The sequence below is a fragment of the Chionomys nivalis genome, chromosome 18 (genome assembly GCF_950005125.1).
Source record: "Chionomys nivalis chromosome 18, mChiNiv1.1, whole genome shotgun sequence".
Classification (NCBI taxonomy): domain Eukaryota; kingdom Metazoa; phylum Chordata; class Mammalia; order Rodentia; family Cricetidae; genus Chionomys; species Chionomys nivalis.
Genome location: NC_080103.1, coordinates 30,863,894 through 30,888,754, shown reverse-complemented (window position 1 = coordinate 30,888,754; position 24,861 = coordinate 30,863,894). Strand labels below are relative to the sequence as shown.

Here is a 24,861-nt window from a genome sequence, read left to right as displayed (position 1 = left end):
AAACCAGAAAGCACACAGATAGATGGCCAAAAGCCTAGACATTTTCTGCAACCATGAGAACAGTGAAGAAAAGCACGATGGTAAGATGGTCCACAGAAAGACTTTAGAAAGGTCAAGGAAAGTTCCTCTGAGGAGCAAACTATTAATCTGAAATGGAAATAAGAAGCAAGAACCAGTCAAATATAAATCGAGGTGCTGATCATTACCAGACAGAACAAATGCCAAGTCACATTACCCCTCAGAGAGACAAGCCACATGCTAGAGAACACAAAGGAAGACAATGACTTAGGAAGAAAATAGTTCTAGCAGGATTGTGATCACAAGACTGTGGCTAGTCGTTCAAACTAAATGCTTTGAGTCTTGGGACATGCACTTTCTCTGAACTTTCTTTGCCAGTTGTATTTCTCTGTAGAAATATAAGCATCCATAACTATTGGGTGGCCAGCATTTCACCATGCAGTCTGTGAAGTCACTTCATGTGCATAACTGTCAATACCCAACATGTGCCCAGCCAAGCCCTGACCAGCCCCGACAACGATAGAGGGAGGATCACACACCTTGTTGCTATTTTTAATGCAAAATCATTTATTTTTCACTTTACATACCAACCAAGGTTCCCTCTTCCTACCTTTCTCCTGCTTCCCCTACCTTCTCCCCAACCTTCCCCCATTCATTTTTCAGAAAGAGTAGGGCCTCCCATGGGGAGTCTACTAAATCTGGCATATCAAGTTGAGGCAGGACCAAGGCCTTCCCCCCAGTTTCTACACTGAGCAAAGTATCCCTCCATTGGGAATGGGCTCCAAAAAGCCAGTTCATGCACTAGGGATAAATCCTGGTTTCATTTCCAGTGGTCCCACAGACTGCCTAAGCCACAGAACTGTTATCCACATTCAGAGGATCTAGTTTGGTCCTATGTTTGTTCCCTAGCTGTCAGCTGAAAGTCAGTGAGCTTCCACTAGCTCAGGTCAACTGTCACCGTGGGTTTCCTCATCATGATCTTGACCTCTTTGCTCATATAATCCCTCCTTTGTCTCTTCAACTGAACCATTGTAAACTAGAGTGAGGTTCAACAGGAAGCTATGTCTCAAATGATACAGAAATCAGTCATGTGGTGGGGTATCCAATCTAAAGCACATGATGTTAGTTTTAAGATTATGAGTCTTGTAAAACAAAGAATAGGCTGTTGGTAAAAAGGGAAAGATGTACACTAAACTTCCTGCAGGATTAACATGTAGTGAGAAGATTTTATTTATTTTTATATTGGGGACTGGGAAAATAGCAACCTGGATTATAGGTAGACAGGACAATCTTGCTAATGATAATTCAGAAGAGAAAGTACATGACACATTCGTGATTCTAAGGGAGTCTCTAGGCAGAATGCTGAAAGTAACAGGTGAGTGATTTTGTTCAAATAATAAGGAAGTGAAAGACAGATAGAAGCTTAAGAAAGATGTATTTAATATGCAAAGTAAAACTTAAGCCACCCAAAGTGTTCAGAGACTGCTACGTTGGAAAATAAAGCTATTGCTTAGAATGAGTCTCTCACAGATAGAAGATTCTCAAGCACATTTCAATGACTATTGTACCAAGCCAGAGTGTAACACCAGACAGTTTGCTAAGTTCTACAAGATTTAAACTGGTCCCTACTAGAATCTCACAAGTAGACATTAGAGTTCTAAAATTCTCAGGAACTAGCATTATGAGAGCAAGGCATACCCAGATGTGAAGAAATCCATTCCCCCAATGAATTATAGAAAAGACAAAAATTGTTCTTTGGTGATAACACTAAAGATTAGACTAAACAATACATTTCGGAACAAAGAGTAGAATAGCTTTATCTGTCTATAGGCAGGGACATCCTGAAGATGCTACTAGGCTGCTGATAGAGCCTTTGTTGGCAATCTACAAGGACATAGAAGGCACCAAATTCTAGAAATAATAGCTTAGAGTATTAAACTTAAAGCAGAACAAAGAAATGCAGAACCACTACCAAAGAGAACAACAGACCCTAAACGAGAAAGAAACACCCACTATCCTAGAAGATACCTGACAAACAGAATTTCAGTTTCAATTTCCCCTGCTATGGATAGGGGCCCGTGAACTAGCTTGGACTATGTTTACAAATGACAATATTATCTAACAGGTCGTCTTGGACATACTATTGTTTTATTTTGATGTGTTTGAGTGTTTTACCTGCCTTTATTTATGGATACTCATGTATGCCTCAAGCATATAGAGACCAGAGAGTTGTGTTGGATCCTTTAAAACTGAAATCACAGCTGAGTAGTATTCTAATATGTATATATTCCACACTTTCTTCATCCATTCTTCCATTGAAGGGCATCTAGGTTGTTTCCAGGTTCTGGCTATGCTGGTACCTTGGGCAACTGAGGAGAGGGAACCTGAAATGATTCTATCCTATACTGATGAATATCTTACATATCACCTTAGAACCTTCATCTGGCGATGGATCGAGATAGAGACAGAGACTCAATTTGGAGCAACGGTATGAGCTCTTAAGGTCCAAATGAGGAGCAGAAGGAGGGAGAACATGAGCAAGGAAGTCAGGACCACGAGGGGTGCACCCACCCACTGTGACAGTGGAAATGATTTATTGGGAGCCCACCAAGGTCAGTTGGACTGGGACTGAATAAGCATGGGTTGAAACTGGACTCTCTGAACATGGCGGACAATGAAGGCTGATGAGAAGCCAAGGACAATGGCACTAGGTTTCTATCCTAATACATGAACTGGCTTTGTGGGAGCTTAGCCTGTTTGGATGATCACCTTCCTGGACGTAGATAGAAGTGGGAGGACCTTGGTCTTCCCGCAGGGCAGGGAATTTGTACTGCTCTTCAGTATTGAGAGGGAGGGGGAATGGAGTGGGGGGAGGAGAAGAGGAGTGGGGATAGGGAAAGGGGAGTGGGGGGAGGGGCAACATTTGGGAGGAGGGGGAGGGAAATGGGAAACGGGGACAGGTGGAAATTTTAATTAAAAAAGAATAAAAATAATTAAAAAAAACTGAAATTACAGAGGATTTTAAGCCATCATGTAGGTATAGGCATCGACTCTGGGTCTTCTACAAGAGAAATATGTTCTCTCTATTGCTGAACCGTATCTCCAGCCCCTGAACATTTCATTTCATGTTGGGAACATGTCATTTGGGGAAATCCTTTATAGGGTAGATACATTTTGCCTATCGGAGTTATGTGAAGGATTGTCACTGGAAGACTAATCGCAAAGGTAACTGTGATCTGGATCCACATCTCACTGTTATGTAATTTTGTAGTTCTATTCAATAAGTGGGTGATGACTATAAAGTTGTAATGTGCTTAAGAGATTATGGTGGAACTGATCATGTGCTTTGGATTGCTACTTCCGAAGACCTTTCAGCATTCACTCATCTTGGAAAGCAGTCACCTTATGAACGAGTCCAAACTAGCGTCTATGCTAATGGGATAGAGTAAGGCATGAGAGGATATGAAGACAGGCAGACAGGCCCAACATCCTCAGCAATCATGATACACCATTTGAGACCCTAAGGTCTTTAGTAAGAACATCTTGCCCTCCTCTGAGCATCTACTGATGGAGGCCCTGTGTGAGCCCCACAAGCACCATGTGATTCAGAAAAATGTACATATGAATACAGTCCAAATTTCCATTATGGATAGTTGCATGCAAATAGATGATTGCATTAAGACTAGGCAAATTTATTTAACTTAGAATATTAGTTTTTCTAAAAAAAAAAAAAGTGTGTGTGTTGATATCGATATTAGTGTAGTAAAACACTGTCGATATATTACAAACCATCCATAAGTTATACTGAATATGTGAGTACCTGCCTAGTATCAACAGCTATAGCAAAAGCAAACTCCAATACAATACAAGACCAGATAGTACTGTAGAATCTGCATAGGTGACTAGAGACTTCCAGGCAGAAGTCCTTCTCCTTTTTCTTTGTACAATAGTGTTGTAGGAGGCTGCTTGATTGTTCTTGGCTGCTCAGCCCCAAAATAGCCACACAGAAACTATATTAAATAAATTATGGTTTAACCTATTAGCTCTAGTTTCTTATTGGCTAGCTCTTACATCTTAATTTAACCTATTTCTATCAATCTGTGTATCGCTACATGGCTGTGGCTTGCTGGCAGCGTTCTGTCTGGCATCTGTCTCTGGCAGAGCTACATGGCTTCTCCCTGACTCTACCTTCTTTCTCTCTATATATCTCTTCTAGGCTGGCTATATTCTGTTAAGCCATTAGCCAAAGAAAGCTTTTTTATTCATTAACCAATAAAGGCAACACATATGCAGAAGGACCTCCCACACCACACTAGAACTTTTATAAAGAATTTATTTGGAGGATAAATACAACACACTTTAAAATGGACAATTCTGGGTTTAGAGAATTCTCAGCTGTTAAGAATGCCTGTGGCTCTTGCAGAGAATCCAAGTTCAGTTTCTAGCACCCACTTTTATTGGTTTATGATCACCTATATGAAACTTAAACTCCAGCTAACCAATATTCTCTTCTGGTCTTTATGGGCATCTTACTAAAAAGAACAGATAGACAGACAAGTCACACATACCCACACACAGGCACAAAGATGTACACACACATAAACACACACACTTAAAAGTATAATTAAAAGTAACTCTTTAAAAATAACAACACAAGCTGGGCTATGGTGGTGCACATCTTTAATCTTAGCACTCAGGAGGCAGAGGTAGGTGGATCTCTGTGAGTTTGAGGCTAGCCTGCTCTGCAGAGTGAGTTTCAGGATAGCTAGGGCTATACAGAGAAACCCTTTCTATAAAAATACATAAGTAAATAAAACAAAAATTTGAAAAACACAAAAACAAAACCCAACACATTTGTATTATATTAAAGATTTATACAAATTTACTTCATAATGTCTCACAGGATAGACCTATATAAAAAAAACATGGACTGGATTTAGATAGGCTGATCTAGGATCAACAAAAGGAATAAGTTTCTAATATAGAAATGTATATATATAATATTATAAATAATAGGATGCATTAATTTAAAGATATAGCATAACTTTTCTTTTACTAAAAAACCTTGAGTTTATTTAGTTATGTCTCAGTTGTCAAAGAACTAAGGAGCTGAGTTTGGTTCACATATTCCAATTAAAACATTGCATTAAAAATTAAGAGCAGAATATATATATATATATATATATATATATATATATATATATATATCATATTGGGAGATAAAGAAACAAGAGTATCTCTGGGATTGCTGTTCAGACTGACTAGCCAAATCTGTACACACCAGATTCAGTGAGAGACTCTGCCTCAAAACATAACTTGGAGAAGTGATGTGCGATGTCCTTCTGTATATGTGTGTTGCTTTTATTGTTTGATGAATAAATCTATTTGGACTAATGGCTTAGCAGAGCAAAGCCAGGCAGCAGGGTAGCTGAACAGAGGGAGAGAGAGAGAGAGAGAGAGAGAGAGAGAGAGAGAGAGAGAGAGAGAGAAAGAGTGCAAAGTTAGAGAGATTCCATGTAACTGCTGAAGGAGAAGGACACTCCAGAACCTTACTGGTAGGCCACAGCCTCATGACAATACATAGATTAATAAAAATGGGTTAATTTAAGATGTACGGGCTAGCAAGGAGTATGTCTAAGCTATTGACCAAGCAGTATTGTAATTAATATAGTTTCTGTGTAATTATTCAGGTCAGGGCAGCTGGGCAATGAAAGAGTAGTCTCCACCTACAGAGAAGTGATCGAGGAATCACACCAGATGTTAATCTCTCTCTGGATGTCTCATTCATACATATGCACACACACACGCACAAGCACACAAGCAAAAAAAACAAGTTACGTTTCTTCTGCCGGAATTACTAATACATGATCTTACATAGTCAGACCAGATTATTTTTATATATTTTCCTAATACAATGTGATTCCTATTCTGTTTTCTCAATAGTCCTCTGCATTTCGAAAGCTTCAGTGATCTCATTCTTCAAACATCACCCATGCATAAAGAAATTCCACCGATGTTTTCAGTTTCAGACAGGTATAGAAACAACACATGAGATGAGAAATTTTAAATTGGCCTTTTCTCCTGTGATTGAGATCAATACTGAGAGCAGTCAATTGCTTTATGTGTTAACTATCTGTTCAAATGGTTGAGGGAAGAAATTCAATATGCTCGTGGCAAATAATCTATTTATTCATTTTTGTGAAGTATCTAAGTTTACCAAACTCTTTGCTATGAACTCAGCATTGTGATACGTGTTAAGTTTGTGTTTTACCCAAATAACTACAATCCATAAGATGTGCCTACAAAGCAATAATGAGGAAACTTACTTCTATCCTCAGGTCTTAAATATTGGGAGGTAATATATTATGCAGTTCCCTTTTTATTTGACCATCTGACACTGTTTCTTGTTTATATAATATGAACCCAGGTCAAAGGTTATTTTATGTGATACCCGCAGACTTTTATAGCGTTCCCCATAAACAAAGCAGTTCTCAGTTTTATCATAATAACTTAGCTTTAATAAAGCCTGACAGGTTGGCTTCCTTTCCTGTTTTTTAATTTAAACTTGCATTTATGGAGAAAATGATTTCACAATTTGGTTTTAAATATCACTTGTCACTCTTGTAAAACACAAATAACATCTTAAAGCAAGCTTTCTACTTATTTTGGGACACTCATTCTTAGAAAGATTGATTTGGGGAAAGAAGAGAGTTAATAAAAGCCATCTTTGATGTTATTTAACACAAAAGCAAACACAGATCTTTTTTATATTTGGCATTAAAAATCTGATCATTTGCCTCCCTCAAGAAAGCATACCCAGCTTTTATACAGACGGCACGGTGAAGAATAATAATATTTCTGTTTACTGAGATATCAGCTGGCATTTCCCTGCAAGTCAATGGTCTATTGCTGCTACACCATATTAGACCTCAATGTGGCATCTACAAATGTCAAGAGTATAAAAAATATAGTTTGGAAATCAAAAGCAGTCTCCAACACTCTCCCCCCAAAAAATAAAACAAAAAAGGGGGGGGCAACATTGAGCTAAATGTATTTGCTGCAGGAATCATGGCAATATTCAGCTGTCAATCTAGGAAAACAAGGGAGCCGCACTGGCATAGCACTGGATAATGAAACTTCCAGCAGATGTTCAAGCAGAGCTCTAATTCTGACTGAACTCCCTTGGTGAGCATTTAATTTCTTTATCATATGCAGCCTCGGCAAATTGTACTTCATCAGAGATGTGTTGTGAAATATTAATATTTCATACGATAACAAAACTCCACAGACTAGCCTTTGTCATATTATGAGCATCCAAATTTCAAATGTCAAGATTCTGAATTATAATCAGTTTTAAACAGATTCTTGAATTGGCATAATAAATTATAATAAGTCTAATCCCAATCGGTCTGCTGTAATGTCACACACATGTATATTATATGTGATATTTTAATACCTGTCTTTAGATAAGGTTGGGTGGAGGGAAATGAGAGTTCAAATGTTGTGCACAACATTTCATCCATAATAAAACACAAGTACTCATATATGATGTAATTATATATTCTTCATAGGCTTGCTTCATCAGTAATTAAGGATGAAGTAAGAAACCAGCTGTAGTTTTCTAGGAGGTAGAGTGAGTGCTCTATAAACTCATATATAAGATAATATCTCTTTTTAGGACATGCCATTACTCAGGTGCAAGGTGGCACTGTGATTTTTTTGCCATTACAATTTTCACAGATAAGCTTAAAAGCAGACTTGGCAAACTAGTTTTATACCACTATCAAAATAAGCAAGTGGGGTTGTCACAATGTTTCCAGTGCCAGATTTTATTTATATTTGTTAATATCTTCCCTTTCAAGTTATAGCACAGACTTCTGAATGGATAGATTATATTTGAATGGGAGATTTAGAATGAAGTTAGTTTCTACATTTGCTTCTTCTGGTGAGTCCTATAAAGGACCCAGCTTCTGTGTTCCTGAGTGACTCAGGGTAACATATCAATGCAAGTCACCAATAGAGGAAAGATGATTCTGATGACTCAGAATTCAATTTGACAAAAACCAGCAGCAAACAGAAACCAACTCTCCCACCCACACCAAAATTCTTCACTTATAACCTGATTAAATATTTATTCCTGTTTGTGTGTATATTAAATAGCTTAATAAATACATCATTAAATGCTCTGGAGATTTTTGATATCAACAGGTTAAACATTTGATTACAGCTTTCAGAATTCTTAAAATATGAGGAGAAACATGGACAAATACACTATTAATTTTCTACAAAACTGAACACAACTCATCCATAATAATTTAAATCAATCCAAACTATCCATTTCAATTTACTATTTTGTTTAACAAAAGTCTTTATCCAAATTTAATTGAATGGTTGATTTTTACATATACTTTTTCTACCTTACCACAATCCTTAAGAAATATTTTTCCTTGCTCTGAGTTTTCTAACTCCTAAGGTTTTTTGTTTTTTGTTTTTTTCTGGATTTCCTGCACCACCTTTACCCAACCTCTTATAAAACTGTCAGACTAAGAAAGCCAAAATACCTTACTAATAATGTCAGCTATTGATCCCAGTAAGAGAAGAAAGAAGGAAGAATGAGTTTTAATGGTACATGGTAGTTCTCTGTTATTTTCTTGCCCCAGGATAAGGATGATTTAAATAATGATACTCTATTTAGTCACTAGATCCACCCATTCTAACACATTAATTATTACTAACTACAATTTAGTTCTAACCACATCGATGTGGCTTGTCGGTCCAAAACTTTTCAATAAATGACCCATGAAATGTTTCTTTTCATTCTGTAAATTAGACTTCTAATTCACTACCATGTAAGGATGCTGTCTGTCTTCCATCCCATTAATCATCTGACCTTGGAAGTGTGCATTTCCATGTTTTAAATGCTTAAAGTTATCTTACATTTATTTGTTTGCTAATTTGTATATGCTTATTTGTGTGTGTGTGTGTGTGTGTGTGTGTGTGTGTGTATGTGTGTGGATTCTTAAGAGAATGCATCCTTTTGCCACATGACTCATGTGGCTATCAGGGGAAATATTTTAGGAATCAGTATCCCTCTTTTATCATCTCTGTTATAAGAATGAAACTCAAGTTACCACCCTCGACACTAAGGGTCTTTACCTGTTGAGCCATCTCACTGACTCTGCTTTTTGCACTAAAGATTTGATCTCAAATTTAATCATTTCCTCAATATGTAGAACTCCTGTTAAAAGCATAAAATCATAATGTCACGTGGAATTAATTTGGTGGGGGTGTGTTTTTATTATGAAATTCATGAGAAATCTTATTACCACCCTCAACAAATTACAGTGAGAAAGTCTGTAAGACATGTCGTGAATAATAGGATGTTATGCAAACTAAATCCATTGTTTTCCTAACTTTGAATTGAAACATATGTTCACATTTACACAGTCCTCAAAGCACAAAACAATAATGTCAAAACAAAGAATTAAAAATAGAAATTCTCATATTATCAGGCAGCATCCCCCCATGGGATATATATCCAAGAGAAATCAGTATGTAAAAAATATGTATTTCCATGTTAACCTTTGCACTATTCACAATAGCACAAAACCAGAAACTTCCTTAACATTCATCAAGTGATGCACGGATAGAGAAAAGGAATCTTGAGTTTGCAGCAACATGGAGGGACATCAGAATCATTATTTTAACTGAAATAGCCAGTCAGGAGGACGACTTGTGCCACATGACTTCACTCACACATGGAAGTTTAAAAGAGGAAGTCAAGAGTCAAATGGTATTAACTAAAGGCTGGTTGGGGCATTGGGAGGAGAGAGGAGAGGGGAAAGGTGGATCACTTGGGTTCAAATTACTTAGAAAACAGTTCTAGTGTGCTACAACACAAAATCATGACTACAAATCCAGAAACATACTCTGCAATTCAAAGAGGTAGATCCAAGGAACTTGAAAGCTTTTTGCATAAGGAAATAAAAAAAATATTTGAGACAGGAATGTTTAATGTGAATAAAACCCTACGTCATACACACAAATAACAGAACATCATATGATATCCTTCTAATATAAGCAACTAAAATAATTCAATTCAATTAAAACAGGAATTATTGAATGTTAAATCACTACTATACTAGTTTATTTGTGTATAGGTTTCTGGGGCAGCTCTCGAGTAGCTCTGGCTTATCTTGAAATGTAGCCAACAATGGCCTGGAATTTTAATCTTCCTACCTCTATTTCCTGAGTGCTGGGATGGTAGGCATGCTCCACCATACCTGTTTTATGTGGTGCTGGGGTTTGAACTTAGATCTTTGCACTTGCTAGGCAAGCACTTCACCAACTGAGCTACCTCACCAGGCAAACTATATTGTTGATGGTTCTTAGACAATACAAAGTTAAAATATATTCCACAGCCCTCTATCTGTGGAGCAGACAGAGTAAAAAAAAAAAATTAAACTGCAATGTTCAATGTTTTCAACTATTTGGTAATTATCATCTCAAACTTTAAAAAGTTCTATCTTATATTTACCATTGAATTAAAATGCATGCTAGACATTTGCATGTAGCTTCAAACATATTTTCTTACCTTATCAAGAGAAAACGTTTTGGTCAAAGCAAAACCCCATCCGGCTTCAAAGGCCCTTCGAATCATTGGTGTGCTCGTGGCTGGCGTGGCACTGGCAAGGCCAAAGGGATTGGGAAACTTTAGCCCAGCCATTTCCACACTGATGTCCACTAGGTCGACAGGCGTGTAAAACAGGGGCAGTTCAGGCTGGGCAGATACCAAGGATCCATATTGTGCCTGCAAGAAACAAGCCAGCAAATAACTTCTTTTGTATCATACCTGGAATGCCATATAATTTTTTCCCTAGTATCTTTTCATCATAGCACTCAAATGAACACAATCGGTCCATCTCCCTGTCGAATACTGCCCCAAGTCAGATTTCAGTACCTCAACATTATACAAAATTATCATCATTTTCCAAGTTAAAAGATGCCATAGATGTAATGAACAGAAGGAAAATCAATTAAACAAACAAACAAAAAAAAAAAACCCTCTATTTCCAACATACTGTGACTCAAACACAAGAGGGGATCATTTTCGAACTTACTCTTCTGGTTCCATTAGCCCAGCTTCATTGTTTTTAATTTATGAAAACATCTTAGCACTGTGGTATGGGCCATGGCAAGTGAGGAGGTCTAAACTCATTTCCCAGCAATCTCACTGCTCTGGATGTGGCTTCAGGATGGCCCCGTAGCATGCCCAGCCTCTTCTCCTCTATAACTCTCAGTACATCAGTGGGACTTCTGGCTGTCTCATTTCCTACCTCAGAGGGATATTGAGTAATGCAGAAAGTAGGCCACAGGGAGATTTCTAATTGCAACAGAAATTACACACTTGAGGATTGAAGGAGTTTGCTTTTTCAGAAACATAACCAGAAACAGATACCAGTTTACATGAAAATCTTCAGTTGGTACTTAGAAATGAACATTGCCACGTTCAGTGACCACTGTAAGCAAGATTAATATGTTTTAATAAAAATACTTAGGCACCTGGCTCACTTAAGGATAGAAAATGTTTGCCGAATGTCTCTGTCTTCTTTTCTTCTCCTATCTCTTTTCCTTCCTTATTCCCCCCTCTTCTGTCCCCTTCCCTCAGCCCTTCTTCCTGCTTTCTGTTTATCTATGAAAGACAATACTTGAAAAATACAAAAATGCATGAATTTTCTCAGGCAAAGTAGTTAGTGAATGGACAGGGCTACTTAATTCAGAAGTAGAGCTCTGTTCTCTTGTGAATCATCACTCCAAAGAAAAGGTATTTGAGCAGAACCTTAATTTTATAGGCATGTGTCTTGTGTAGATAAAGATTACCATGACTTGCATAGAAATCATTTTTCTGTCCTCCACCACTTATAAAGCAGAGAAAAGCTCACTTAATATGCAAAAAGGCATCAAACTTGCCCGTTGAAAGGCTATTGTGTTTCTGGTTTTGAAAAAAAAAAAAAAGAGCCTGGTGGCATCTAGGCTGTAGCTATAGATACTCTTCATTCTCCACCAGGGATTATCTGGCTTTCGTGGATCCTTTTCTCCCTGCATCCATCTACCTATTCCTCCCTCTCTGATCAAATTTAAATTCTTTACACCTAATCTCCTCTCACTTCTGAGCCACAATTTTGGGTGGTCTCATTGTGCTTGACTCTTGTTTTTTTACATAAAATCAAAATACTATTTAAGTATAAACCAAGATGATGTGGGATGTCCTTCTGTATATGTGTTGCATTATTGGTTGATGAATAAAGCTGCTTCGGCCTAAGGCAGGGCAGAATAAAGCCAAGCAGGAAATCCAGAGTTATAGGGAGACAGTAACCAGAGTCAGGGAGACGCCATAGAGCTGCCGAAGGAAACAGATGACCCAGAAAATTTACCAGTAAGCCACAACCTTGTGGAGATTATACATTAATAGAAGTGTGTTAATTTAAGATGTAAGAGTTAGTTAATAAGAAACCTCAGCTAATAGGCCAAACACTGTTGTAACTAATATAGTTTTTGTGTGATTATTCAGATATGAGTGGCTGGGAAATGAATGAGCAGTCTCCTATCTACACCAAGACAAGAATGTAAAAATGTAGGGAAAACTGGAGGTAGGTGTGTGTGTGTCCATGTGGACAGGTATAATACAGATAGACATGGAATGAAATCACCATTGGTATTGATAGTATTTTAACTCTGTTTGACGATAGTTTGAGAAGAATCAAATATGTTTTAGGCTAGATAAAAAGAGAAGTTTCAACGTAAGGTAAGTACTCCTGTAATTTTTCCTATATGCACATTCAGAGGCAAAACACTGGGCACTGTTGTGAATGATGTTCACAGCAAGAATGCAGATGGTGCTGTATATGTCTACCCTGAAATGAATACACTGTTCTGCTTGCTGTAGCTGGGCACTGAAATATCCAATCTTGTCAATACTGCAGATAAATTTTGGCTTGCTTTTGACTATAGTTATTACAGCATAAAGCAACATCCCCAAATGGCATTATGTATTTGTCTCTGTATGTGTATATTTTCACATACATATATGTGTGTATATATGCAATATGATATATTGCATATATAGTTCAGCTTGCATTACTTAATATATGTAGTTTTTTAAAAATAAGGCCCAGTTCGAAAATAAGAAGGTTACTGTTTTAGAATTTATAAACAAAATGTTGTGTACAAATTTTGTAGGATTTCCTTTAAGATTAACAAAGAGAAAACTAAACGTACTGAACAAGTGAAGTGTAAATATACACTTACTGACAAAGCTTTTTCAAATGAGAGGGTCATAGGTTATATATCTTAACTACAGATGTGAGTGTGTGCGTGCTTGCATGCGTGCACACACAAGGCTATGTTTGCTTTGTCTTTGTCCACCTCTGCCTTAAGCTGTACTTCTTATTCTACATTATAGAAAAGCCTTCTTCACCTGTGCCTGACTCTGTGGCCTGAATCTCAAGTCAGCTCTCACTGAAAGACCAGTGTCTTCCAAATCCCAGGCTCGGCCCCCATGCTGAGATTTCCAAGAGCTTTCACCACCTTTGGCTGCTGATGTGGTGGATGCCCTTAAATCACACTGCTTTAAATTGGACCTTATTGCATTCTTCTCTAAAACACATGTTACCCAGATTTTCAATTTCAGACAATACTGTTTTTCCAGTCACCTGATAGTGTTAGCAAATAACAGATATGATAGAGATGTTGAACAGTAAAGACTATTAGTTCCCTGCAATTTCCACGGTGGAAATTTATTCTATGTCAGAACCAGAAATGACGCAGAAGCAACTAGTGCACTGGCTGACTGGTGGTTGTTGGCTGTGTATTAACTGGGAAAATTAGTAAGATAATGCTTTACATAAATGAAGAGAATGTCATACATGTGCTTATGTTTCTAGCAGGATGAGATTTCTGAGTATCCCTCCATCATTAATTTTTTACAACTGTATGCCATTTTATTTCATAATTTTATTTTTAAAGTCTTTGTACTTTTATTTTTTTATATCTTTATATTTTTCATTGATGATAGTCACTACATTTCATATCATTACGTGAAACAAACAGATTTCAAGATGCATTACAACAATTATTTAAATTTTATTTCCATTCTAGCTTGACAACTTTTTATGGGCTTCAAAGTATTTTGATTTATGAATGTAGAATGACAGGAGGTTTGTTAACCTATCCATCTTCTCACTTGGAGTTAAGTCTGAAATATCATCGACAAAGGCACCGCTGTTTAATATCTCCCTTTGCTGTCTTCCAGTAGTTAGGAAGTTTCTGGTTCTACATTTAATTTACCTTGGATTCATTTGTTTTATTTTATGTGGATGAATGTCTTTCTTACCTGCATGTCTCTGTACCTGCATGTCTCTGTACCACTGAGTGTCTGGTGCCTAAGTAGGTAAGGAGAGAGGTTAAATCCCCTGGAACTGGAGTTATGGGTGGTTGTGAGACCCCCGGTGGGTTCTGGGAACCAAACCTATGTCTTCTTCAAGAGCAATATGTGCTCTTAAAGGCCGAGTCAACTCTGAAGCCCCTTTAACTATTCTTTAGTTCATGAATTTAGTAAACTAATTTTTTGGTTCACTAAGGATTGCTATTTATGTGGTATAAACTACATATCCAAGCTCATTATACTGCATGTGTTTATAAGTTTCCAAATTCAATTATTTAAGCAACTCTCCTTTTCCTATTACATATTCTTTGGAAAATTCATTGTATAGGTGTACTTATGAAATCTATATGCTGTTTGATTTATTGATGTGATAATTAATTGGCTAATTTTGACAGCATACTTAAAACAATCTTTGAAAATAAACAATAACTGCCTAAAACTCATCTAGTGAAGGTCAAGTCAGGAACCCTGATGACTAATCTGGAACACAGATTGTGCTGATTGAGGCTGTCAGATGGGATGTCCTTAAAAGTTAACAAAATGTAGAACCAGAATGATCAGAGACAGTTGTCTCAAACAAAAAAATCTATGGACAAAGGGATTAGTGAGGAATGCCTATAGGAGCCTCAGCTGCACACGTGCAAGCACAAAAGGATATACTTCTATATAGGAGGCAAGTGTTCTCAGAAATAAAGGGTTTTAATAAATTGTTCAGCCTCAACTTCTTTGCATGTTCAGCGCATACAACAGAAGAAATGAAAATAAACCAAAACAAAAGGTCTAAGTCATATAGGACCGAGGTTAGGGTAGCAAAAGCGTAGAGTGAGGGACGGTAAGAAGGCCAGAACCCACAGTGGAGAAAGGAATGCATATGGCGCTTTCAGGAGACATTGCTAGATCTAAGAGTCACTTAAACTTCGATTTTTCCCCTGAGAATTTATTTTTGAGAAACTAGGCAAGCATTTTAGTCAAGTTACATATAACTTCTCAAGTTTGACTAGATGGCATGGATTAGAAGAGGTCCTAAATGTATATAAGTTATAATTAAAATTTCTCATTTCATTTCCATCTGCAAAGTTCTGCAAGGCCGGTCACTGCCCACATCACTTCCGAGTACTATGTACCTTAATTTCACTCTGGATCTTCCAGTCCCACTGCTCAAGCGCTACCCCCCCCCCCATTCGCTTGTTTCCGGAGAACGTGCTTTTGCTTCAGCTGATTGAACCATTTGAAATGTTGCAAGTAAAGCAACATCACTTGCAGATCTGTGCCTTTCAAATTTCTTTTTTGTTGTGGTATGTTATTTCGTGCTTGGCTTAAATGTTGTGGACAATCTACAGAATCCTGCAATAGGAAGTGCACTGCCATTGCCTGGATCCCTTGCTCTTGTTTCTTCATCACACTTTATGTGCTTGCTTACCCACCTCCACCTTCTGATGAATTTCATCAGCACCTGGCAAGAGCAGGACTGGCTTCACATGCACAAAAAGTTCAAAATTCGATGTATTAAAATGTTGAACTTATATATATAACCTCATCTTTGCTTCTTCTTCTTCTTTTTTTTTTTTTTGCATTTTCAGTAGGGTGATAAGCTCACATAATAGTGATAAAAATCCATGCTTATTTACCTTATTTAAAAAACACAAAAGCCCATTGTTCCATTAGGCTTATGTTTATTTATTTTCTATTGCTATAAACAAGGTATGTTAGAATAATCATATTCAATTCATATTCCATATAGGTACATCCACCCTGAAGCCTATGTTCTGCTTGTAGCCCAACAGAAAACTGTTTAACTTATTTTTAACATGATGAGATTTATTTTATTGTGTTTGCCACTTGGTTGTGATGTTCCTCAACATGACTCTTGTTGACCAAACTTCCTGTTGTAATGGCAAAAGGTTGGCCTTGCCTGCTTGCAAAGCCTCTGCAAAGAGCTCTCTTGTGGCTCTCAGTAATACAGTAGCTTACTCACCTAAATGGGCCAGGCTTTGTGGACTCCTCATGGGAGATCTTACCCTTTGGAAGGAGCATATGCATTTGGCCTAGAGGGGAGGTGATAGGGGTTGAGGGATTGGGGTGGGAGAACTGAGGTTGGAGTGCAAAATGAAATAAAAAATAAATATATTTTAAAGTTTCCATGTAAAAATACATGCATTCTGTAAATCCAGTCACATGAAGTGACATAAAGATTCACCCTTCACTTTGATTAAAGTACTGTATCCTATACTTCTGTACATTAAATTTTTTTAGAAAGTTAAATTTCGTTATTTGCAGATGATATGATGGTGTATATAAGTGACCCCCAAAACTCTACCAGAGAACTTCTACAGCTGATAAATACCTTCAGTGATGTTGCAGGGTACAAGATAAACTCAAAAAAAAAAAAAAAAATCAGTAGCCCTCCTATACACAAAGGATAAAGAAGCAGAGAGGGAAATCAGAGAAACATCACCTTTCACGATAGCCATGGATAGCATAAAGTATCTTGGGGTAACACTAGCCAAGGAAGTGAAAGATCTATTTGACAAGAACTTTAAGTATTTGAAGAAAGAAATTGAAGAGGACACCCGATAATGGAAGGATCTCTTAAGCTCTTGGATTGGGAGGATCAACATAGTAAAAAGGGCAATTCTACCAAAGGCAATCTATAGATTCAATGCAATCCCCATCAAAATCCCAACAATTTGTTAATTATATTTAAACTATCAATGACTTATAACCATTGACTCTGCTTTGGCTATATCTGCTTTAGATGCATTCCATAATTATTTAAAACAAAGAATATACCATCGAGTAGCTAATAATTGCTTGCTTAACGCTCAGACTGGGTTAATGCACTGTCTCCAGCTCAGGTGTTTTGCCTTCAGAAGGACTAGTCATCAAGAGGAGAAACTTATAAAGTAGAAATTAATTTAGATTAGGAAAGGTAGAAAGCCAGAGAAAATTTTCCACAAAATATGACCCTGTTGCATTCATCTTTAGAAATCTATATTTAAATAATTTCTAAAACAGATTCATAGAGTAAAACTTGGAAATTAAATATTTATTCAAACCCATGTGTATTTCTCCCGCTCCCAAATATCAAGCTATATGGCCAGTTTTGGTAGTATTATGTAAAGTGTTCTTAAAAAACAACGTGTTGAGCATGGTGTGTTGACATCCCTTGGAGAGTCTGATTTCAATTATTAAGGATATACCTGCAGACACGTGTTTGATGCTTTTTCATGATGCATATTTCAGGTATTGATTTTTGAGAAAAAAGCCTTATCCTTTTCTGTCACTATACCATTTACATAGTCACTAACAGTGCACTGGGGTTTTAATGTGGACTCTACCTTGCAAAACGACTGATTTCTGCAATAGTCATTCTAGTGAAAGGTGTTACCTCATCATAAACTCATTGGCATTTCTCTAATGATTGGTTTGAGCAGCTTTCCATAGTCTTCCTGGCCACCTGCATGGCTTTTTTTGGGAGAAATGTCTTTTCATGGCTTTGTCCCTATATTTCTGTTTTCTGTTTCCTTTTCTTTTTCAGTCGCTTCATATGTTTGTTGTAGAATTTTAGTTTCCTTATGCATTTTAAAAATTAGTCTTTTATCAGATACATAGCTTTCAAATGTTTCTTCTTTGAAGTTGGCCTTACCATTCTGTCTGTTGCTTCCTTCTCTGCCTTACAGGACTCTAGTTGGATGCATTAACATGAATTCTGTCTTGCCTTCATTGTTTTTTATGTGGACATCCATTTTTACATAATACTTTTAGGATACTAAAGTAAGTTCTTTCTGTACCTAATTTCTAAATTATAAAATTATTTTCTGTATGTACTGAAATGTCCATATTTTGCCTATTTAGTTCACATTCTGTGACAATCTATTTATTTGTGCACATTAAATTTTCTATGTATCCTTGTGATGACACTCATATTCTGAGTGCCTATAAGTTTTATATATAATCCTTTTAATGTTCCTTTACTTTGTTGGCTAATAATTTGCTAAATATTTTTATATTTATACTCATTGGGCATAATGACCTATAGTTTTGGATTTTTGCCTAATGTATTTAATGAGATTTTTGTAATGGAGTGGTGATGTCCTCTTAAAATGACTTGAAAATAATATTTGATATTATATTTTAAAGAATGGATACTAATTATTCATTAAATATTTGCTAGAATTCATTTTGAAGCAATTTGTTCTTGGGTATTCTTTTTTGGAGAGAGGTTTTTGATTACTGATTTAAACTTATTTGTTACTGGCCTGTTGTGTCTTTATTTTTTGTTGGTTTAAATAAACTGCATGCTTTTTTAGGAGTTATATAATGAATTTTACATTGTCAAAATAGTTGACAAGTAATTGTTTATAGCGGCCTTTATCTATGGCATCAAATATAAGGCTTCAAGAGAATTTTATTTTAAATCTTTGAAAAAGTAAGTTTTTATTGATTCTGTTTATCTTTGCAGAAACAACCCTAAGTTTTCAATTGCTCCTTGTGCTTTAATAATCACTATTTTATGTTTCTATCCCAATCATTATTTTACCCTATGCATTTGGTTTTGGTTTTTACTAGTCTGTCAGTGTATAAAGTAAATTTGTTTATTGAGTATCTTTCTTTTTGTTAAATAATATTTTTTAAACTTAAATAATAATTCTTAAATAATAAATTTAAAACATTTAAATAATAAATGTTAAAATGTTTAAATGTTTATAGTTATTTACATAGTAAATATTAAATTATTTAAATAATAAATGTTAAATAATAAATTTACTCTTAAAATATTCTTGTTATCATTATTTTTGGTTAAATCCTGTTGTATTTTTGCTTTCTCTTGTCTTTACAAGTTAGTGATGTATATTTTGGGTGTTTTCTTTGATCAATAGATTATACACAATTCACACTAATGCTTAAGAGTCTCTAATATTCTGTTGTTATTGATTTTTAGTCTTATAGTCTTATTCTTTTATAGTTTGAGAGGACACAAGAGATAATTTAATTTATCTTGATTTCATTAAGATTTGTTGTATGTCCTCGCACATGATCACTGCTATAGCAGCACAGAAAACCAATGTGTAGTGGGGAGAAGCTCAGTAGGCCACATGTGTCCATATGATAGGTCCGCTTGGTTTAGTTTTGCTTTGTTGAGATGTAGTCATCCTGTGCACAGATATTATTCCACTGACAAAAGTAGTTTTTGTTGAAAAATCTTCTGTTTCCTCACTATTACCATCCAGACGGTCCAGCTACTTTTGAAAGTTGGTATAGATGTACCCAACAATTATTATAGTTCGGTCTGCTAACCATTCATATTTGTTGGCATTTACTTTATATTTTTGTGTGCTCTGAGTTGATATTCTAATGTTGGGAGTTAGCTATCTAATCATTACATTTTCTGACTGCATTTGAAAATTCTCATTTAATACTATCTTCTTTCTATTGTACGTTTCACTTACTAACAGTGTATTTTGTTTAAAATGAGCACAACTCAAATTGTTCCCTTTGGTAGTTCTTTGCATGTAAAGTCATGTTCTATTCTCAAATATGTGTTGTTTATTTGTGTGTTTATTTGTTTGGTTGATCAGTTTGAATTTTTGAGATAGGTTCTCATAAACCAGGCTGACCTCAAATGCACAATCCTTCCCTTCTCAGGCTCCTGAATTCTGGGATTATAAGCATGCATGTGTCAACACATTTCAGTTATGTATCTTTAATTCATATGTGAGTTTCTTGTAAGCAGTAAGTAGTTGAGTCTTTTTAAAATTCAGTCATTCTATGTCATTTGATAACATCATTCATTTTTATTTAAAGTAATTATAATTAACTTTAAAGTAACTAGTAAGAAATTACTATTATCATTTTAATAATCATTTTCTATGTTCTTTATGATCACCTATAACTTTCTTTTTACTTTGCTTTATTTTTAGTTCGATTTTTTTGCTCTTGTTTTTACAGTGATAAATTTTGATTCATTTACTTTTCTGTTATTATATCTACCTACTCTTCTTCCTACTTTTAGTTAAAAGCCTTTCACTAGAATTCTTATAGCAGTGTTTTTAGAACAGATAGCAAATTAACTTCAGTTGCATGCAAAAGATCTACATGCTTCACTTTATTGCTACCAAAGTTATTATATTTCTTATATTGTGTATCCATTAAGGTGTTACACATTATAAATACACTTCATACTTTAGTCTTGTACCACTTGTGCTAGAAATAAAAAGGATTGGATACCATTAATAGAGTATTATATTATTTTGTTTTGTGTATATGATTTTTACTTGTTATATTTATATTTTTATATAGCTAATTTGTTCTTATAATTAAGTCTAACAGTGACAAACTACCTCAATTTTTATATATCTTCAGAAGTCTTAAACTTTCTTTCATTTTAGGATGCAATTTTTTAGATATAAAATTCTTGACAGTTTTTATTTCAGCCCTGTGATTATGCCATCCCACTCTCTCCAGGCTTACAAAATTTCTCTTGATGACTATGCTTGATGACTTATCGGAGTTCACTTCATGTGACTAGTCATTACTCTCCTTTGCTATCAAAATTATCTCATGTCAAAATTTTATTAATTTAATCATAATCTCTCATTGTAAGCGTCATTGGTTTCACCATATTCATTGACCATTACATCCTATCAGTATTAACAATCATAATTTTTACTTACTACATTATTTTGTGTGTGTGAGGGTGCACACGTCTGCACGCATGCTATGGAACATATACAGATGTCAGGGAGAGTTAATTCTTTTCACTATGTGGTTTCCAGGGGTCAAACTTTGATCATCAGTCTTGGTGGTAAGTGCTTTTACTTACTGAGACATCTTGCAAATCTCATTATTCCTTGTGAAGGATTTTATTTTATTTTATTTTTTTGCTGCTGTCTCTCCCCTCTCTAGAATGCTCATAAGAGTACATCATTTGACTTGTTGGCAGACCATAACAGTTGGAAAACTTTTTAACTCTCATTCATTATTTGTTTTCTAGACAGAATATATAATTCCCAATGATAGCTTCTGGAATTATTAATTCTTCTGCTTGGTTGGCCATACTCTTGAGAATCTTTATTATTCTATATTTCAGTATAGTCATTGTATTCTTCAGTTCTAAGACTTTTATTGGACTTAATTGCCATGTTGAATGTTTTTTTTTTGTTCGTGTACTGTTTTCCCTGGTATGATTTGTCCTTCCATATCCACTGGTAGTTAGGGTTTTTAAAAATCTTATTATGAAAAATTTTGAGATGTTTTAGATATGTGTGTTTTGGATTAGTTATAAAAATCCATTGTTTTTTATTCTTCATCATCCTGGCATGCTTATGTGCATATTTGAAAAACTGGCAATGTCTTTTATGATTTATAAGTTGGTTTTCTGATGAAAAGGTCCCACCAGTCAGCCAGATTCAAATTATAGTTAGACTAGCACATAGCGCTTGTATGTGTGGCCAGCTTCCAGGGTTATTAAGTAGGCTAATCTCAATATTGAATCTTGAGGTTAGTAAGTTTTCTGGGGAGTACATGCAGATGGTTAGAGCTTTTGCCTAGATGGTTTAGTTGGATATTTCTAGTGGGTTGATTGTATGGAGGAATGAGCCTCTTACTGGGATTCACTGTGGTTTGTTTGGCGCTCCCGTGGCTATTTAATTGGGTGAGGCCCCTGGGTTCCATTGGAGAAACTGCTGAGCTCTATGTTTTAGTTCATGACATCTCTTGCTCTTTCCTTGCTGCCCCTAAGAGTTTATCTTTGCCTATTTGTTCATCAGGTGAGGTTAAAGAGAACTGTCTTTTCCCCACTGGAGAGATTTGTGGCTTGAGTTTATCTTGCAATCTAACTTAGAGAAGAAACTGTATGTAGAAATGAACTCTCTCATTCTTTTTTAACATGGTTCTTCTCAAGTTTTGTGCTTTACTGAGACTGCAATTTCAGTGATTTTCACAAAGGCATTCCTAACTGTGAATAATGGCAAATATCACTGCTGTACGTAGACTAGTATTTGGATTTCCTGCACTATTACTCCTACCTGCTGGACCCACTCTATGCACATCTTCTTGGCGTTGCTCCTTTGTGAACTTTCCAGTTTTCTTTTCCTTTTCTTTCATTCACTTACTTGCTAACAGTACAGGCTGGCTCCCAACTTCTTATACATCCCAGGGTGACCTTGGACTTAAGATCCCTGTGCTTACTTTAAAATATGATAGTGAGGGATGAGAAGAGAATGACCAAGAAAGATATGTATGTGTATATGTACACTTCTTGTTAAATTATACTTAAATGGCTTTTCCTAAAATTAAAAGAATACAGAATATTTTGATTAGGACAAGGATTTTTTAGGGACAGAAAAAGCTTCTACTTTATGGTACTACAAAACGCCTCTTCAATAGAGAAACATCTGAGCCAGTACCACAAATGGAAGAGCATAGGGATAATACATATAAAAGTTTTAGTACAGTCTCTTTATGGTTCAAATGGATTTCTTCCTCAAAATATTAGTTGAGTTATAACCAAAACATTGGCTGCTAGATCCTTTCTAGTAACTACAATATAATGTTAAAGTAAGAGCCTGTTGATATTCCTCATAGGGTGTATTCCATTCAAGCCAGAAAACCCATTCAAAGAATGAAACAGAGAATTAGCTTTAAGAAAAGGCTTTGAGTTTGAGCTCTCCTCCAAATAATAAAAACATGTTGACAGTTTTCAAAAAATGTCAATCAAGAAGGTAACAATTGCCATATTCAGAGGCCGAGGGGCAAAGTAGGTGACACTGCTGACAAGATGTCAATGACTAGAGTCATAAAAACCTGGGGACCAGCCTAGGGTGGCACCTGACAGCAAATCCATGTCACACAAAAGAGTCAGTGTGATCAAGGAAGAGTGATGAAGGAAAATACAAGAAGCTGACATTTAAGAAAGGTGATGGGAGTAATGTTAAATATTGAGACTTGAAATAAAACAGCTCTGAACTATAAGTCAACAACACAGTAGCTGATACTTGCTTTGGGGTTAAAAAACTATTAACCCTTGCATTTCTTGACTTGGTCTCCGAACGAGTCAAAGCAGCAGAGAGGAGTTAGTGAAAGCCAGTACATCATTAAGAGGCTACCTTATGACAGGAACACATATAGAGAATACATGTTAAGATAAATGAGAAGAAAATATGAAGTATTAGTATGTTTGATTTTACCCTTCAGTTTTTGTGTTAATTCTACCTCACCATCAATTACCAGTTGCATCATTACCAGACAGTAACATTCATCACCCAAGGGTTAGGCTAACACATCGTTTCCTCAATCCTTTGTTACCATGATCTAAGAAACTGCTAAGTGTATTTATTTTCAACCCTATTTTTGACAGGGAGTTTATGACAAGCCTTCCTAAATAACCACCAAATCAAATTTGGCTACTATACAGAACAACAAACAAAAATTTGATGTAAACTCTACCACATTGGGATATTCCCCAGCACACAGTGCCTACAGCAGATGGGAAGAAGCTATGCTCTGCTGAGATATTACCCATTTTGGAAGTGAACTAAACACCCCAGCTGTATTATCTAGTCAATAATGAAACATTACAGCCCTCTGGGGGAACTTCTCAGTATATCTTGACTATAGTATCTAGAAAGTAAACTACCCAATATGGGATTGCTATATTAAATATGATATATGCAAAGTGGTCTAGAATAAAATAGAATAACTTCTTAGAGAACTGGTTTAATGAGTTATTGAGAGAAACCCAATACTTAAATCCAGGAGCATAAATCCAGTGTCTATGTCCTGGATCCAGGCTATCCACATGCTTAGAGAAAACTCAGCAAGAAAGGAAGAGGCAAGGAGGTATTGAGATGAGAATTAGGCTAAGCATTGAATAGCCTGGGTTTAGGCACAGTACTTTCATCACCTAGCTTTCCTTTGGTTTGTTTGGCTTGGATTGCTTTTTGTTCTTTTTTAAATTTTCATTGCATCAGCAAGCACAGGCCCCAAACAGGTTTGCACCAGGTCTTCTGTGTATATATTTTGGCCTTCAGTTTAGTATTTATATGGGACTCTTGAACAAGCAAATGAGTAGGTCTCTGATTCTTGTGCCTTCTCTTGATCTCTTTTCCTTTTGTTGGTTTGCCTAGTTCAACTTCAATACAATGGGTTTTATTTTATTTTATACTAGCATTTATTCTACTTTCTGCATCTCACATTTCTAACAAATATCCTTTCAAAATATAAAACTTTTTTAATTCTTTGAGAATTATATATAATTCCTTTTGACCAAATTCTCTCCTATCCTAACTCTACCCAGATCAACCATCACTGCCTTCCAACTTCATGTCATTGTTTCTTCTTCTTTCTTTATAATAACCCACTAAATGCAATTTGTGATACCTACATAGGCATAGGTGCAC

The 24,861-nt window shown here is 35.9% G+C and overlaps 1 protein-coding gene across 1 annotated transcript in view; it reads right to left on the bottom strand.

Annotated features, from left to right (window-relative positions):
* The window catches only part of Dpyd (dihydropyrimidine dehydrogenase), a 764,880-nt gene that overhangs the window by 378,727 nt on the left and 361,292 nt on the right, over positions 1-24,861 (bottom strand). The window contains exon 13 of the mRNA XM_057794113.1: positions 10,613-10,828. Coding sequence (XP_057650096.1) covers positions 10,613-10,828 — 216 coding nt within the window. The remainder of the gene's footprint in view (positions 1-10,612; positions 10,829-24,861) is intronic.